The sequence below is a fragment of the Falco rusticolus genome, chromosome 2, assembly GCF_015220075.1.
Source record: "Falco rusticolus isolate bFalRus1 chromosome 2, bFalRus1.pri, whole genome shotgun sequence".
Taxonomy (NCBI): domain Eukaryota; kingdom Metazoa; phylum Chordata; class Aves; order Falconiformes; family Falconidae; genus Falco; species Falco rusticolus.
This window is the reverse complement of record NC_051188.1, coordinates 64,227,781-64,245,561: the sequence shown is the minus strand read 5'-3', so window position 1 is coordinate 64,245,561 and position 17,781 is coordinate 64,227,781. Positions and strand designations below refer to the sequence as shown.

Sequence of the window (17,781 nt, the reverse complement as noted above, 5' to 3'; positions counted from 1 at the left end):
AGAGTTCTTTGTGTTCAGAGCGCAAGACTTGTATTTGTAATAAAGTTCAGAATATTTTACTGACTACATACTGTTATCCTCAGCTTCATAAATAACTTTGGTTTGTCAAATTGGGCAGAAGAGATTTATCATTCCAGAGTTCCTCTAGAAACTACAGTTATTTGTTCTGAATTCTGTAACAGCAAGTTCTAGTAACTGTTCTTTTTCTTCTTACATATGTTTTTATGCCTTTTGAAGCTCTCCCAACGCTTTTTCCTATCTCCAGCCAGTACAGCCTTGTTAAGGTGACATTTTTTTGGTTGCAAGAAGCCAAAAATAATTTATTAAAAATGAATTGAGCACTTCTGAGACGCATCTGAGTAACTTTATTTTAGTGTGAAATACGCTGTCAGATTTCTGAAACTGTCCATCTGGGTCAAAATTAAAATGAGTATAAATATCATCCACAGCTGATCTTCAAGGTCAGGATTAGGAGACTTGTATGAAATGTCTATGAATCTTTATGGCTAGAAGTGTAAAATAGACTACTCTTCAGACATGTGAAGTGTTGTCTTTTGGGGGTTTTATAGCATTCTTTAGCTTTCAACTTTGTTTAAAAATTTACGTGTGGACTGTAAGACTGTTCTTAATACTGAAAATCACTGTTGGAGGTCCTACACTGAAAGCTACAATTTTTATACCATAGACACAGTTTTTGAACAAAGACAATTGGCCGTTCTTGGTGGAAGTGGTATTTGGAGGCAGTGAAAAAAGTTCTTGTCCAAAAATTGCTATCTTGTTTCACAAAATGAGGACAAAATCCATCCGCAAGTCATTTTAACAAAACTAATTTTTACACATAAAAGTATTCTCTTGCATGGAGTTGAGAGACCTTAGCATTTGATCACCTGTTCAATTGCAGGATTTCTTGGGTGTGGGTTTTGTGGTGGTTTGGTTGGGGGATGTGTGTGTGAGTGGTTTTTTTTCCCCTCCTACAATTCTGGATCTGTTAAAATAGAACCAGTAAAATAAAAGCATGTTATAGTCTGAACTTCATCTCCTACGGTAACTGTACAAATAATTGCTGGAAAATGCTGTACGCTTCTGTATTTCATAGTGGATGTTTTATAGATAGTGCACTTCACTGTATCCTGAGGTAGTCAGGGTTTCATAAAGTACAGAGGAGATTAAATTATTTGAGCTTATCTTTAACTTTTTTTGTCAGAGTTCATATTGGTCAGCATTGAATTTACATATCAATTGCCAGGATAACCCTGCAAGTTAGCTATGAAAATATTTTTTTTCTTTTTTTAGTTAAAGGAACAACACAGAATATTTTTACAGCTTTCTGAATACAAAATGAAACAGTAGGGGAGAGAGTTTACATTAATCTCTTGGTTTTAATGTTTATTTCAATCTACAGTTTTTTGTAGCTTCAGATCCTACAGTTAAAACTGATCGGTTGTGGCATGACAAATACACTTTGAGGAAATCAATGATCCCTTCTTTTATTACAATGGAGCAATCAAAGAAGGTATGAATTCAAAAGTTAATCTGATTATTTGTTTGCCATATCTGCTGCTTAGATTTCCATTAAGAAAACAGACCAAATTTAACAACAAATAATCATCTTAAGAATTTTAGAATTCTTTGCTGAGGAATTAGACGCTTTCTCCTTTCCATTTGCTAACTGATAGGCTTTGTTTAAGGAGATCTGAAGAGGGGAAAAGAAGTTTAACACTTTTGTGTTAGCTTTGAAGTTCTGGATTGCTGTGGTTGTATTGTGAGGCTAAGAGCACAGAAAGATGACAAAATACCCTGTTGCCCTGGTGGTTGTGGGTGGCTTTTCTGTTTGGTGTGTGGTGTGGGGTTTGGTGGGTTTTTTTCTTGTATGCAAATCACTTTTTTAAAAAAAATAATAATCCTTTTTTGTTCAGGTCCTCCTAATAGGAAAATCCATAAACTTCTTGCATCAAGTTTGTCATGATCAAACTCCATCCACAAAGGTGATTGCTGTGGCAAAATCTGCAGAGTCTTCAAAAGATGGTAGAGTATCAGTGTTAGCTTCTTCCCTTTGAACTGAGTTCTGTACAATATTTGGTTTAGACTATAAATTGATATTTTGGATAGTGGGATAGAAGGGCGTACAAAAGTCCCATCTGCCCTAGAATACAGGTATTTTAATGGGTACTTGCATTTTACAAATGATGTATGAAAATGCATTTGTGTAATTTTCTTAATTTGATAGGTTTGCTGGATGGTTGTTAGTGTACTGGATTTCTGAATTAAACCACTGAGAAACTTGCCTGCCTTCAGCTGACTTTTTTTGCGAGGGCTGCAGTGGGGGCAGGAATATTCTTGAGTGCTGCAGTTAAGAATTTTGTAATTGTGACTTCTCATCAAATGTATTTCATCATATGATTCCATAATAATACTGAATTAATTGTAATTAAAAGGTAATAAATGATCAGATAGTTGTAAATAAGAGAATGAGCAGTAGAACTTGACAGGATAGAAACCTTCCTGTAAATGCACTCTACTGCTATAATATGTCTGAAGGAAGTTGGGTTTGTGGAAGGTTAGTAGAAGTCATTAAACCATCAGAACATTAACTATCAGAATTCCTTTAGGTTATTTCTTTCTGTTTAGAAAAGATATCAGTTTTAATGAATGAGAACTTAGATATATTTCTGGTGCTTCTTTGAAATGAAATTAACATTGTTATGATGAAAGATAGCAAATAAACACCTAAAGCAAGGAGACTTTATGTGTAAATACTAAGCAAAGCCAGTAAGCTAATGTGTAGGAAGTTGCTACATCTGGGAGAAAGAACAACTTGCTTTCTTCTGAGGAAGGGGATATTTTACTATAACTTCTTTTTATGATTTGCTTAATATGCAAAAGAGAGTCTGATTGTTAAGATGTATCACTGCGATAATTTCTCTGATGCTAATTTATACACAGTTTCTAAAGGTATAATGGTGTCCTACTAGTATATCCAGCTTTTTTACCAGAAGAATAATTATCTAAACATTGTTTTTTCTGTCAGGTTCTTTACTTAATTTTCGAAGAGCATCCTTTGTGCTTTTTGACATCTTGTACAGTATCTTTTCTGTTATTCCTGTACTCAAATATGACTTCAGTATATATAACTTTGAAGCTTGGTTTTGTGGGATTGTCTTAATTTTTACTACTTTTTTTTTTCTCCCCTCCAAATTAACCTTGGATTAGTCTTTATACTAACTCTTCACCACATGGACTTTTAGCATGAGTACCTCCATTAAAGATGTTCTAATAATAAAATCACATTCACGTCTGCAAGAATATTTCATCTAATAATGTGATTTTTGTGCCACGTGCACCACTTGCCTGGTCAAAGATGCACTTAAAGTGCAGAGAGGGGTCAGGGTTAGGTGAATAGGGACTGTAAATGCATTTCAACCATCATCTTGCCAGCTGCTCCTGGAAAAGGCAAAAACATTCTTTGGCTAATCTACTTTCACCACTTTTGAACAGTGTTTATGGCCATGCTTTTCCAATGTGTTTTTTTAATTTGCACTTGTTTCTCTCTCCTTGATTGAATGGGAGATCTGCACAAATATAGGCTCCCTGTTATGTAGGGGACAAGAACTTCAAAGCAGATCTTAAGTGCTGAGAATACCCGTTTCAGACAGAAGCATAGTTTTAGAAAAGGATGTTACCTGCTGTTATCTGCAGTGTGCTGAAGGTGTGCTGAGCTTATGGTCTGCAGCCTAAATACCTCGTGGTATTGCACTGCCTTGATTCTGTGCTGAACTGCATTTGTACTAAGGGCATTTGACCTGTTCAATCCAGAAAGAACATTCTGTGTCAGTGATTTAGGAAATGCATCCTGTTGTCTTTGTTTGTGCCATCTGACAACATCGTAAGAGTCTTTTCAGATAATTACTTATAATAAGGTGATGAAAAGCTAGGATGCCAGTCTCAATTCTGGATGCTTTTTCTCATTTACATATGAACGTTTTATGCGTTTGGCTATATTTTTTTAATATTTTTTTATTTGCTTTGGAACTTTAACTCTCGTGTTTTCCCAGTTTCCTTTTCATACTGAAGTAATCATGATGTAAAAAACTGCCTGAACATGTATTAAAACAGGAAGTCAGAGATGAAGAACAGTGTAGAAGTTGCTCATCTTGCCTGAATCAGGGGTTTGTAGCAGGCACTTGGGGATCTCAGCTCCAACCTCTAGCTGTCCAGTTTGGGAACTTCTAAACCAGGAATGACATGACACCAGTACATTCAGTAGCAACTCGTGGACCTGTTTATCAGTGCTTTTTGCCAGACCCTTTCTTGACCCATTTCTGGCTTTTCAGAGTGTCCTGAGATAATTTTGCACAGTGTTAAAAACTTGTGTCTAGGTCTCATGTAAGCAACCTTTTTGGTAGTTTTGCACGTCAGACAGGGATGTCGCATTGCCTGTGCTGGTGGGCATGTATGTAGAGATGGTGTGTTTACATGTAAACTTGAATTTTCCAGTCTCAGAGATGAAGGGCTATGGCGAGGTCATTTCCCTCAAGGCAAGGGGGGCAGTACTAAGGAGAGGGGAAAGGCTTTTGGGTTTTTTTTCTGCTTGGGATAAGAAGTTGAGACTGGCTCATGTGTCCTCAGCTTTAAGTAAGTACTGCCTTACACATGCTTACCCCTACTTGAGCAGAGGCAGGACCAGCATGTGTGATTTTGTAGGCTTGCCATAGGCAAACTAGGCAATTGCCTGCTGCCTGTTCGCTTTGCCTGTGCCTTGTGCCAGTCCTAGGCTTAACGACTGTGTCCAGTAGCTGAAGATCATAACTCTCTGGATTGGCTTGTTCCCTCTTTTGTTTTGCCCATTAGGCTTCCAGTATCTTGTGGAAAGACACTTGCAGGAACAGATTATTGGGGTATTGTAACTTACTGTGTTCTGTCTGTGAAACTCTTCCAGTCTTTTTTCCCTTCTGAAAGTTCTTCTTTCTTCCTATAAAGCCAGCAGTGAAGCCATGTGGCACATCAGATGGCTGGTGCCACTACACATACAAGCAGCCACACTCAAACCCATCTTTTGAAGACAGGAGTTAGGAGGGCAGGATCTCCTGATGGGGAAAGAGTAGATGAAAGTCAGAACTGATTGAATATTCTTACTGCCCTGTTGCCCTGTACCAGTGAGACAAATGCATTTGCATGAACTGATGTTTTTTCCTTTTTCCCCGTAGTGGGAACACCGCTGCATGCTTTCTTACCAGAGCAATGCAAGAATTGCATTGCCAGATCACAGATTTCTGCCTTGACCAGAGAGAGCAGAGACCTTGGTGAGCTGTCTCTCCCTGTTTGCTGTCAGTGACTGGAAAGAGGACTTTGAGGATTCCTTATGAGAGTAGAGGCTGTATTAATTCTCACATCTCCTAAACTTGATGTGTGTTACTTGACTAAGTAGTCCTTACCTAATGTAGGGATTTTGAACGCAGCAATGTATTAGACAAGTGTCACCTCTTTGACATCTCTGCATGTGCTTGCACTTCTTGTCTTTTATGGAGAGTTTCACAGGTTAGTGATTGAGAGTTTGGAACCCTCAGGGAATTTCATTGAACCAGACGTTGTGAGGTTTCCCTCGTTAAAGAGTGACTTCTTTATTAGAATCATTGTTAATTTCTTCATTTTAAAAGTATTGTATTAATTGAGGCTGAATCTCATCTGAACAACGTGAAACTTGGTTTCAGTGCTTCCTATCTGCAGTACAGGTTGAGACTAATCCTGGAGCAGGTGGTGCACTCTTACACTAATTTGGTACCTGGATCTTAATTTTTTCACCTTTAGAGTAATAGTTGTGTAATTAAAAAACATTGAAAGTGGGAGTATATCCTTTAATGCTGAGGAAGGTCTGTATCTTACAATAGTTGACAGTCCAGTATTTGAAGTTTTGCTGAAGAGGCCACACTTCTTGCTATCTTGTAACAACCTTATCGCAGTCCCTTTCTTAGGCCTGTAGTTGTAGAAAAGAGTGAAATTTGCTTTCTACTAAAGGGTGATGTCCTGCTTTCTGCCCCCAAAATTGCCATGCATTGAAGGTGGAGAAGAAAACATCAGGTTCCTGGCTGTCCCAGGTAACACAAGGACATTCCTTCCTTTCTAATTCCGACATATAGGTAGGACCTCAGCTGTTGAATGTTCCAACCGATGATTTGATTTATTTTCTCCCTCTCCCACCTTAGAAGTGACTTCTGATTTAGATCTCCCCCAACAAAGTTTTTCCCTAACTTTTAGATCTCTAAATTGTAGTATTGGAGCAAGCTAAAAAAAAATAAATATCACTTTCTATGTAAAAAGCAACAAAATACAAGCTCGTGGAAAGTACAAGCTGGGCACAGATTAAAAGTAATAATGTTGAAGTATGGGCTGCTTTAGACTTGCTTTCACTTTGGTTATGCCAAATGTGTAATCAGAATAAATAGCAATTTCTCTGCTTGTATGTTTCAATCCAAAGTTTGTTTGGCTCTGTTTTTGGAAAAAATACTAATTTAATTTTAACTATTTCTTTATTTTTTTTCAGCTGCTGATTTGTTCACAGATCTGGAAAATGCATTTCAAGAGAAAATTGATGCAGCTTATTTTGAGACTAGCAAATACCTTCTGGATGTTCTCAATAAGAAGTACAACCTACTGGAACATATGCAGGCCATGAGGCGTTACTTACTACTTGGTCAAGGAGACTTTATCAGGCATTTAATGGACTTGCTCAAGTAAGAGAGTAGGAAGGATAACTGTTGAATTTCTGATGCTTGCAAACGTGTATGACCAGGACAGAAATTGTTTTGCTTTTGGAAAGGAACCCTTTAAATATAGTATTACGCAGATTTCATTGAACTTTTAAACTCTATTTTGGGTTTAGTTTTTTTGACCCTGAGGCTTATACTTTGTTCTTCATTCTTTGTAGGAAGTATATACAGTACCATTTCACAATGTCTTGAGAAGTTGCATTAATATAAATGTCTTTACGCTGGCCTTGTGACAGCTTCAAGATTGTTAGTACGTCTCTTGTTCCTGTCAGCAAGTTTAAGGAGAAAATTCCTGTTGCTCTTGATGCTGCTAATTAGCATTGCTGTGAATGTTAGGCTTCTGTATTTTGGAGGTGTTTGGTCAAAACACTGTGACAAAACCCCTCAATGTATTTTTATAATTTTAATTGATGCCTCAGCAGCCTCTCTTTTAAGCACTCAGGTGCACTCACAAGTATCAGTTTTGGTTCTTAAAGTGTATTTGCAAGCTCACTGTTTCTACATGCTGCTGCTACTAATGAAACTTAGTCTATCAAAAATGTCCTTTACACAGCTTTCCTTTCGTCTAGAAGGCAGGTTTTGTAATTGATCTTCCATTAACTTGTTTGTGAATCAAAGTCAACGTCGTCTGATGGCCATTTGTACGTAACCATGCCTTTTAAAGTGAAAATTAGTATGAAGTAGAATAAGGTTGGTTTGTGGAGTCAATATTACATTTGAGGCAGAAGTAGTAAGGGGCTTTCCAGTACTGATCATGGGGGGAAAAGAGCAGGGCAAGGTGCTTGTTACTTGCATGTTGTAACTCATTGGAAAGTTTAGGTTACATAGAGGGCGTGGCTTTGTGTGCTGCCAGCACTTTTAAGCCTGTGAGATGGCTATCAGTAAGTCACTCAAAACTGAAATGAAATTATTGGTTTGATATGTTAATGATGTAATCTGCCTCATTTTAGATATGAATGCGACTCAAATTACAGAATAGTTATGCTAGCAATCCTGGTAATTTCAAATTACTGGCATTAAATGAGGATAAACTTACTCTTCATGCTGGTGTTCAGGTGTATAGCTGCACAAAAATAAACATACCCTCAGTATTTTGGGCTCAAATATTTTGCCCATTAATTTTCTTCTTAAGACAGAAAGAGTAATTTGAGAGGTTTTTCAAATCTGTCAGAAAAGTGTTTCACTGTGTGCTGTAGTTACTACCAAATCACTGTTGCAGAATATTTCAGTAATATGCCATGACTGTTTACTTCATAACCACCAGGCCAGAGCTTGCACGACCAGCTACAACCTTATATCAGCATAATCTGACTGGCATCCTTGAAACAGCAGTGAGGGCAACTAATGCCCAGTTTGACAATCCTGAGATTCTGAAACGCTTGGATGTTCGACTTCTGGAGGTATGTTGCATCATGATAACTCTGACCTGAAACATACCTTTTTTTTTATGTATGTGTATATGTGCAGATATCTATATGAAAACAAAATTTCATGTGTATATATAGTAAATACATTTCCCACTCCCTTTCCATTGAAGTCTACTTTGAATTATGTAAACCTTATGTAGTAAGTCTTTTTTCTTCTTTTCCCATTTCCTGCCTATTGTCTATTTGTACTTCAAGCTGTGGGTTTACAGCAGTTTCATTGACAATATGAAGTTGAGTTTTTGGGGTCTAACACTAATTCATACTGGTGGCCCTGACTTGAGTTTCTGCAAACATTTCCTACTGCTGTTACTCTTACAAGAATCTGGGGTTAGTCTCCGTGTCACCAGCAGTTAAAAAGAGCGAAGCAATGAAAGCGTGTTTCATGAAGGAGACCTCTGGTAAGTAACTTGAGTTAATGAGAAAGCTCCAGTCCCAGAGGTGTGAGTTAACTGATGATCTGTAACATCTGAAATAAGTGTATACCTCAGACTGAGTCCTGCCTAAGAAGTTTTTCCCTCCCTTCATTTCCTCTACAAGCTCCAGTGAAAAAACATTAACATTACAAACATCAACATTTGAGTAAGACGAATCCCACCCTTGTTTCAAACTTTGATTCATTTTTGCTTAATCTGCTGCTTTTGACAAGGAACTCCTGTATCTCGTATTGACGTGGATGCTCATTTCTCCATAGGCTATGGAGAATGGAAAAGTAAGCGAGAGTTGGTCTTCAGCACAAGTATGCTCTGATTATACACTGAAAGTAGCGTATCTTTTTAATGCAGGTATCTCCTGGGGACACTGGATGGGATGTCTTCAGTTTAGACTATCATGTTGATGGCCCAATAGCAACGGTAATGTCATATGTCATACACTGCTGGCTGTGAACTGGTCTGAATATTGAATTGAATTGCTAAATATTTTTTTTATTGAAATAACTTTTTATTCTGGAGTGTAAAATCAGGGAGACTTTTTTTTTTTGGCATCTAGGATGTACCCACTGTATAAACAGTTAAGCCAAAATCTCAATTCTTACAAATTAACCATTAGTGCTGAAAAGCTACATTTAAAACAATCATTACTGAAAATCAGTATTTCATTTGTTCCAGCAGAGATTTTAGCAAGTACTTAATAAATGGAGTGCTCCTCTTCTTCCATTATTGCTAGTCTGTAGCTGCTAATTTGGGATAATTTGCAAGGAACTGAATAATATGTTTGAGGAAAACCTGTTTGTACTGTCTAAATGAAATTTGATAGGTAGTGTTTGTTAAAGTACTGAAAAAATAGCTGTACTATCAATCAGAATGCATTTCGTTTTTATAAAGAACTTGTAAAGATTATTTTTTTTCAAACAGGGCATCAAAATGTGAGCCTGACCAGCAGAAAGAATTTTCAGGTGTAGATTAAAAAGAGTTAAACGTTTAGGCTTTGTCATGTTCATCCCTCCTTATGCTTCCTGCAGTACCCTGTGCCTGCTTGAGTGTTAGTTAACCCTGTTCAGCCCTTGAGGGAGGATCTCCAAAAACTCTGGGGTTTCCAGGGATTTTGTTTTGACAGTATTTACCAAGAAACTGCATGGCTCAGATAAGATGGGCTCTGAAGAGGTTCTTGGTCCTTCAGAAAATAATGGTATGTCTATTAAATTTGTACTGATATTTTTTGGTTTGCAGGTATTTACACGTGAGTGCATGAGCCACTATCTAAGAGTATTTAATTTCCTTTGGAGAGCGAAGCGAATGGAATATATTCTTACTGATATATGGAAAGGGCACATGTGCAATGCAAAGCTTCTGAAAAGTATGCCAGGTGAGAGAAGCCCAAATGGATGACATACTTATAAACTGGATTTAGGTGAATGCATCTTATTTTAAACTGTGTGTTGGAGGGTGGTGGGGTGAAGTCTGTTGGGACAGATGAATCTTACATTTTATTGCTTCTCTTGACTATTTAATGGTAAATGATAGTGAAAATTTCCTGTTTGTTCTACTTAATCTTTGGTTGTGTGTTTTTGTAGCAGTGAGCAAATTAAACATCCCATGTCTCTGGAAAAAAACAGTTATTCTTCCATCCCCTTTTATTTATCATCCTTGTTGGCTTCCTATCTGTATCCTGTGTCTCCCTCTTCCTTATGCTGGAAGTAGTAAGTCTCACACATGCACACTTCTGAATTTACTAGTATAACTGTCACTCATTCCTTGTACTTTTGTTTAGCTAAGAAGAGAACAGATGTTTGAGAAGAAATAAGTTAAATAAGTTCTGGCTCTGGTGTATGTTTAATGGACTGGGACTTTTTGATCCTGCTTCTCAGCTGAGATTGTAGTTGTATTTGTGAGCATCTGTACTGGCTCACTCTTGACTTTTTTCACCTATTGACATTTCTCTCAGTAAAAAATAGCTATTGAGGGTTCAGCTTCTTTGTGGCATAGTAATATTTCCAAAAATATATTCATGTTTTTATAATTAGGAGCTGTTTGGTGGGTAGGAGTGGACACCTTGGCCTCAGAAGGTCAGTGGGAGACAAGCTCTTGTAAAGTCTGCTCTAGTGCACAAGACTGATCTCTGGAACTGTACAGGATGACTAGGTTTCCTTTCTGCTTCTGTGAGATAGGATTTGGTTTACCATCATGTCCCTGTCCCAAATAAGTGCATTTTTGACTCAAAACATATGGTCTATTGCATTACTGCTTTCTGTTCCCTTTGAGACTAGGGTGCAGGTAACAGATTTTATTCTCATCACCTGAGGGTCTTCAGGCTGGAGCTGCCTTCCATTGCTAGGGTCTCATTTGTTCTTTTGTTCTCAGGACGAAGTTTGTTCCCCCCCAACCCTTGGGAAGCCTTTCTTATGCTTTACCATGGAGCAGTCTTCTGTAGGTAAAAGCTCAGTTGCTTGTCTGTTTTAAGAAATGCAGACATTTGAAATGCTGGCCGAACTGTAATAGCTGTAGTTGGCAGAAGGAGTTAATATTTCTCAGTTTGTGCCTCTTGACAAAGGAGGGTATGTTTACAAAGAGCTGTACTGCCTTCTGCCTGGAGGCACAGGAGTCTGTCTTGCTCACTGGCATGTCTAAGCTGGAAGCTGAGAGTAGAATTTTTTTTCTGAAATACGTGGAGAGTCTAACCCAGCGCTGATTTGTGAAGAAGTAATAGAACTTTTATTTTCTCTCCCTCCCTCCAAAACAGTTTCTTGCCCTTCCAGTCACAGAGCACCAAATGGAGGACAGTAACTGATAGGAGGAAGTAGCTGCAGGGTCTTTTGTTTCTCAACCACAACGACAGAGCATTGACTTTCAAGGATAGCTTTATTCACAGTTCCCATAAAGTCTTAACTGACAAGGATTTTAACACTTTAAGGGAGTACTTCTAGACAGTAGCATCAGGCTTGCTCTTTTCCTGTCCGTAATTGGCGAGTTGCATATATCTGTGTTGTTTCTTCCAATGTTGAGGAATTTCTGTTGTTTAACTAATGTGGAGGGGTTTTTTATTTATCCTCTTAAAAGTAGATGTTAGGGATAGTTTTCCTGCAAAGGCATAAGAAATGAAGAACAGAGTAACTTGTCGTAATGTCTTTCAGATCAGTAGATGGTCCTGTAGATGAAAATGTAGAATTCCTTTTGTAGTAGTCTCATAGCTTGTCTGCAGTGGCCAATTACTGTGGCAGCTTTTTAGAAATTACTTCCTCTCTCTAGATATTTGCCTGATTCCAGAATGTTAAGTATCTTTATTCCAGAGAATTTTTACAGTTGGTGGTAATCTTGATATTACCCTTCCGCAACAGAGGTACCTCCTTTTACAGGTGAGCAGCTGAGGCAAATCTGTGGCCTCAGAATTTCAACCAAAAAAACCCACATGGGACACTAACTGTATTTTGGGCTCTTGGAACTGAAAGGGTCTTTTTCCCTTGTGATACTCAGCAAGTTTCCAGCACTGTCTGAGCACAGTCGGTGTTGTCTTTGATTCACATTTTCTAGGAGTTAATTGTGCAATGTTCTTTGCTCATCTGTCACCAGCTGGTATTGCTCCTACCATCCAAGATTAGTGGCTGTTTTATGAAGTATTCAGTTTGATAGAAAAAAATTTACCAAGCTGGTTTGATGGCTGTGCCTGTCCTTGCAGTCTTTAACATGCCATCTCTTTGGATTTTTTTACAGAGCTTTCTGGGGTGCTGCATCAGTGTCACGTTCTGGCATCAGAAATGGTCCATTTCATTCATCAAATGCAGTATTACATTACATTTGAGGTATACTCTATCCACCCAATTAGTTGCTTAAAAATGAAGTACTTTTAATATTCTGTATGTGTTGTGTGTCTTAAATTTCAAAGAGCTTGTCATCTAGCAAATCAAAACAGCCCAATCCTGAATCATTGCTCCAGGTGCTTGAATGTTCGTGGGATGAACTCTGGAACAAGGTTCAACAAGCACAGGACTTGGATCACATCATTGCAGCTCATGAAGTTTTTCTAGACACAATCATAGCTCGGTGCTTGTTGGATAGTGATTCCAGGGTAAGTCTTCTTCTTTGCATTAAATTGTAGCTTTGTGATCTTGGCTTATGTGTTAGGAACCACCTTCACTTTATGTTGTAGGAGCAAGGGGAAGAGTTCTTTTTATTCCTCTGATATAAGACTTTATTAGGGTAGGCTTTGTAGATACTCCCCAGATGCAGTGTCAGATGCTGATTATAAAACTTTTTACAATGTGGGCCAGTTGGTTTTGGTCCTAAGAAACTGTGTGATCATGCAACAAATGACTTCAGGCTTTGGAAAACAGTCTCTCCAGCTGTGTGTAAAAAGATTTAATTTACTGGTGTTCTGAAGAACGGTAGTAACTTAAAACTCTTTCGCTGTTTTGTTGCTGAACTATCTCACAGGTACTTCTCAACCAGCTTCGAGCTGTTTTTGATCAGATCATTGAGCTCCAGAATGCCCAAGATGCAATGTACAGAGCTGCTTTGGAGGAGTTGCAGCTGAGGCTGCAATTTGAAGAGAGGAAAAAACAGCGTGAACTTGAGGTACAGTAAGGATATTACTAGGACTTGTCTTTTGATATGTGGAGGGGTTTAGGTATTATGTAGAGGTACAGCAAAAATGAAAAACGTAGTTGGGACCAATGTAAAAGTCATCAGCATTAGCTAGTGAATTCAAACAAAACTGCTGAATGGTGTTTTTCATTTATGTCTTGCCCAAAACCTCTAGGTGTGTAGATTCTCTGGTGAGCTTTGGAGGATAAGTTTAGGGCTGTTGTAGGTGAAGGAGATGGAAAAGGCTTTAATATTCTGAACCCTTTTGCAAAAAATGCTGTAGCTTCATGCCTGCTTTCTTGCTGTCAGTCTGTGGGACATGCAGTGCTGGTATGAAACTCACCTGCTTTACTAACCTCTGATTTCTTTCATGTGCTCTACAACCACCAAGGGGACTGACAGTGTCAATATTAGAGACTCCATGTTTGGCTTTCTATAGTGATGGTTGGTTTGTATAAACATGGTGGTTTAGCTGGGCAGAAGGTGGCCCAGTTAGCAGCTTTCATCATGTGATGCTTGACCTAACTCGTTTGGTCTCTCTGTAGGGCAAGTGGGGTGTAACTGCATCAGAAGATGAAGAAGAGAGCAAAAGGATGAAAGAATTTCAGGACTCAATACCCAAAATGTGCTCACAGCTGCGAATACTCACTCACTTTTACCAGGTGCCCCTTAAATATTTTTTTTAAATATGCCTGCCAAGCTTTGATATGTAGAAATCAATTTCAGATATTAAGTAGGTGTAACTTCTGTATTCATGTGTACAGTTTGTGGATCTAGTTCATTTTTTTTTTGCTTCTCTACTTAAAAGCCTGTATTCACTGTTTCTCAGTAGACAGTAGATTTTGCAACTGTGTGTGTTCCCCTGACAAAGGGGAATAGTCTCTTCATGTAAGTATCCTCCTTCCTCCAGTAGTGAAAGTAATAGCTATCTTCTGGCATAACCTTAAAAATAAATAAATGAATAAAATGCCTTCTGCATTCCAATCTTTCTCACCATCTTTGCAAGTGTTTAGTAGCAAAGACTGCAGAAAGGCTCATTATTAAGGGCCTAACACTTGATTTTAAGCATGTTGAGATGGGCATTGGGTAAACAGTTTGGACGAACATGCACAGGCTGTCTTTTTGAATGATAATTATTCTGGCTTTGTCTTAATTTGTTGTATCTGATTCTAAAGCTCCCATTCCCCAGAAATATCAGCTGTTAGATTTCAGGGAAAGCATTCCAGAAAGCAATGAAAGTGAGGGACACAGCACTATGTACAACAGCAGCCTTTCAGGATTAGACCCCAGATCAACTGAAAACCAAAACCCTATCCCAACTCATCCTTGACTTTGACACATGAGATATTCCTCATGTAAAGTAGTGTACCTTTAAACTTCCTTACCACCTTTGGCATGCCTGAGGTTCAGATTTTTTTAGGAATGTTGAGGAGCAGCTGAGGGAACTGGGGTTGTTTAGCCTGGAGAAAAGGAGACTCAGGGGAGACCTTATTGCTCTTTACAACTACCTGAAAGGAGGTTGTAGCAATGTGGTGGTCGGTCTCTTCTCCCAGGTAACAACTGATAGGACAAGAGGAGATGGCCTCAAGTTGCACCAGGGGAGGTTTAGACTGGATATTAGGAAAAACGACTTCACTGAGAGTTGCCAGGCTTTGGAACAGGCTGCCCAGGGAAGTGGTTGAGTCACCATCCCTGGAGGCACTTAAAAGACGTGTAGATGTGGGGCTTAGAGGCAGGGTTTAGTGGTGGACTTTGCACTTGATGATCTTAAAGGTCTTTTGCAGCCTAAATGATTCTGTGACTTAAAGCTGTAGGACCTGCTTGCTTCCATCTTGCTGTTGATATTTCTTCTATCTTTCTTTCTTATTTTAATATCCATAAATATACACTCAGACATCTACTAAATGCATAAATGTGCATTGTTTCCCTAGGTAAATGAACGGGGTTGGAATGGTTTTGCTGGGTTGTTACCCATACCTTGTAAGAGTATAATTGGTTTTTATAGCAGTTATAGTTGTGACTCAGCAGCTGTACAGCATGAGCAGGGCGCATCCCAGTCTTCCTCTCTGGTGGTTTGCATCAATTCTGTTTCTGTATGCCTATAGCTTTGCCAAGCTATAGCTACCCTGAATGAAGTGCTGCACTGTCAAGAGTTCAGTTCACATGGAAGTTTGAAGGAAAACAGAATAGTACACCCAGGTTTTAAAATACTGGTGCCTTTTCTTGAAGGCTGTAGAGATCCTGAGTTTTGATGTGACGACTGCAGTTCTGGGAGGAATTTGCTCCTGGGTCCAAATATTGCAGTTCTCCCTTCCAGAGGAAAATGGAGCCAAATTCTTTCAGCGTAGGCAGTGAATAGATAATCATTTGTGTACTCTATAGGATCGCTACAAGTTGGCAGTGTAGCTTTTGCCTGCATGGACTGTATTCCTGCTGAACCCTACTATGGATTTTTGATGTAGGACTTCCCTGGCCAACTTTGGTCATCCTTGGAAGTAATGGGGTTATCTAGTTATGGGCATGTCTGCATTATTAGTATTTAGTGGAGATCAAGAATAAGCCCTTCAAGTGAGTCTTCCCATCCTCCCAAAGTCCTCTTCTTTCCTGCATGCTGTGGAGCTCCTGCAGTTGCTTGGCTAGGGCCAAATGCAAAGATGAGCTCCAGACGCATGCCTCCCACGTGTCAAGTGCAAAACCACTCCAAGTGCACAGACTGCCTGTTGGGTCTGCAGCACCGACTGCCCTACCAGGCAGATGCTCTGCTGGGGGGGGGGGTGTCACTTGCTGCGGTGGGTGTGCCCTTTCCCGGGTTCCTGCCGTCTCCTTGCCATGCCTGGGCAGCACCTGGCATCCCTGTGCAAAACACACCAGTGATGTTGTCTTAGGTGTCTCTTGGGGTTTTCTTTCTCCTTCAGGGAATCGTCCAGCAGTTCTTGGTCCTGCTGACAACCAGTTCTGACGAAAGCCTCCGGTTTCTTAGCTTTAGATTGGACTTCAATGAACATTATAAAGCAAGAGAGCCACGGCTTCGTGTATCGTTGGGCACTAGAGGCAGGCGAAGCTCACATATGTGAAACAACTGCTAAGGACTGCTCCTCGGTATCCAAAGGACGTTGAACCTCTTGTTGGACGGGGCAATCAGTGTTGACATAGTACAACCAAACCGTGTGTGACCGGTGTCTACCATCTCTGCAGGCAACATGTTTTCAGTCATGTGATTGTGTGACACTATATAGCAGAAAGCAAAAAACATAGGGTTTTTTACACTTGACATTTCTAGAATTACCCAACTAAATGGGCTGATTGAACCTCCTCCAATCAACTTCTTAAATCATCCTTTTAAACAAATGCCAATTTTATTTGAAGCTTTCTGAGCTCTCTCCACTGTAACTTATATCTGTGTCAAGGAAATCGCATCTTTTGTTTATAGAAAGCACCACTTCCTTTTTTAACAAGAAGATCAGAAGGTTATTTTTTCTATGTGTACTTGTTCTATTTGAAGAGTGCTTTTGTTAAAGCCAACAGATTAGGACCCAGACCTGATGTCCTTGTTAAGAAGCTATACAGCATTTCATTATGCTGATTTTCAGTGTTGTGATGTGTTTGACTGTGTGAGAAACTTTGTATTGGGAGACATAAATGTTTATTTAATTTTTTTGTTGTTTTCAAAGTTAACAAACAAATAAAAAAATAGTAGGGAAATTCTACAGTTACTGTACAGAATAAAACTATAGAAGCAGAGCAGGAGTGTATCTGTTGCACATAAGATCTAAAAAATGAAGTTAAAGCCTCAGTACTGTGAACGGAAAGTGGCGGTTAAGATTGAATTGAATTAAATGATGTTCAAAATTGGATGTGCAAAAGCAAACAGACTTGGCTTATGTTGACTTCATTCTCTTCCCTTCCCTATTTTTTCATTGTAAATATTTATATATTGCTGTCCAGATGTTGGGGAGAGGGGGATTCTTCTTTTGCAAAGTTGTCATTATATCAGGTCATTTATTATGTTCCACAAGTGCAAGCTTAGAAAAATAAAAACACGATTATCTTTCAAACAAGTGTTTTACTTTTTGTAATTGAAAGATTATGATTTTTTTTCCACAGTGTAAGAAAGGAGAAGCTTCCAGTTAAGAGTGTATTGATTTACATATCCCTACTTGTTACAGGATTTTGGTACTAGTCTTATCTCTACTTGTTGTGTGCAGTTCATTAATTAACAATCACCCTTAGATCAGCCGGGTCTGTGGCCTTTTTTGTCTTTGCCCTTACTTTGCTTGAGCCCCTGGGAAGCAGAGGCACCTGCCAGGCCATGGAGACGAGACTCCTGTGAATCACAACAGAGGTGAACTCTCACGGGGCTGATGGAACAACTTGCAGCCTTGGACTAGTGCATTTGCCCTCCAGACACCAGGATTCCCATTATTGTGGAGGCCTTGGAGTTCTTGCTTTTGTTAAATAAAACATGTAAGGCTTTTAACCCTGTGCCATTAAAGGACCTGCTGGTGCATCTGCCTTCATGAAGGGGTACTTGCAGGCAGCATTTCAGCTGTAAGAATATGTGGACTCTGAAGGCAG

The 17,781-nt window shown here is 39.1% G+C and overlaps 1 protein-coding gene across 2 annotated transcripts in view; it reads left to right on the top strand.

Annotated features, from left to right (window-relative positions):
* Positions 1-17,261, top strand: part of TUBGCP3 (tubulin gamma complex associated protein 3) — a 53,853-nt gene extending 36,592 nt beyond the window's left edge. The window contains exons 12-23 of one of the 2 annotated variants that reach the window (XM_037377013.1): positions 1,403-1,513; positions 1,917-2,025; positions 5,205-5,300; positions 6,539-6,728; positions 8,029-8,164; positions 8,974-9,042; positions 9,859-9,994; positions 12,337-12,425; positions 12,560-12,691; positions 13,057-13,197; positions 13,752-13,868; positions 16,122-17,261. In XM_037377013.1, the coding sequence (XP_037232910.1) occupies positions 1,403-1,513; positions 1,917-2,025; positions 5,205-5,300; positions 6,539-6,728; positions 8,029-8,164; positions 8,974-9,042; positions 9,859-9,994; positions 12,337-12,425; positions 12,560-12,691; positions 13,057-13,197; positions 13,752-13,868; positions 16,122-16,280 (1,485 nt within the window). In that variant the 3' untranslated portion in view covers positions 16,281-17,261. The remainder of the gene's footprint in view (positions 1-1,402; positions 1,514-1,916; positions 2,026-5,204; positions 5,301-6,538; positions 6,729-8,028; positions 8,165-8,973; positions 9,043-9,858; positions 9,995-12,336; positions 12,426-12,559; positions 12,692-13,056; positions 13,198-13,751; positions 13,869-16,121) is intronic. The other variant, XM_037377014.1, reaches the window with a different exon arrangement.
* Positions 17,262-17,781: the final 520 nt, after the last annotated feature.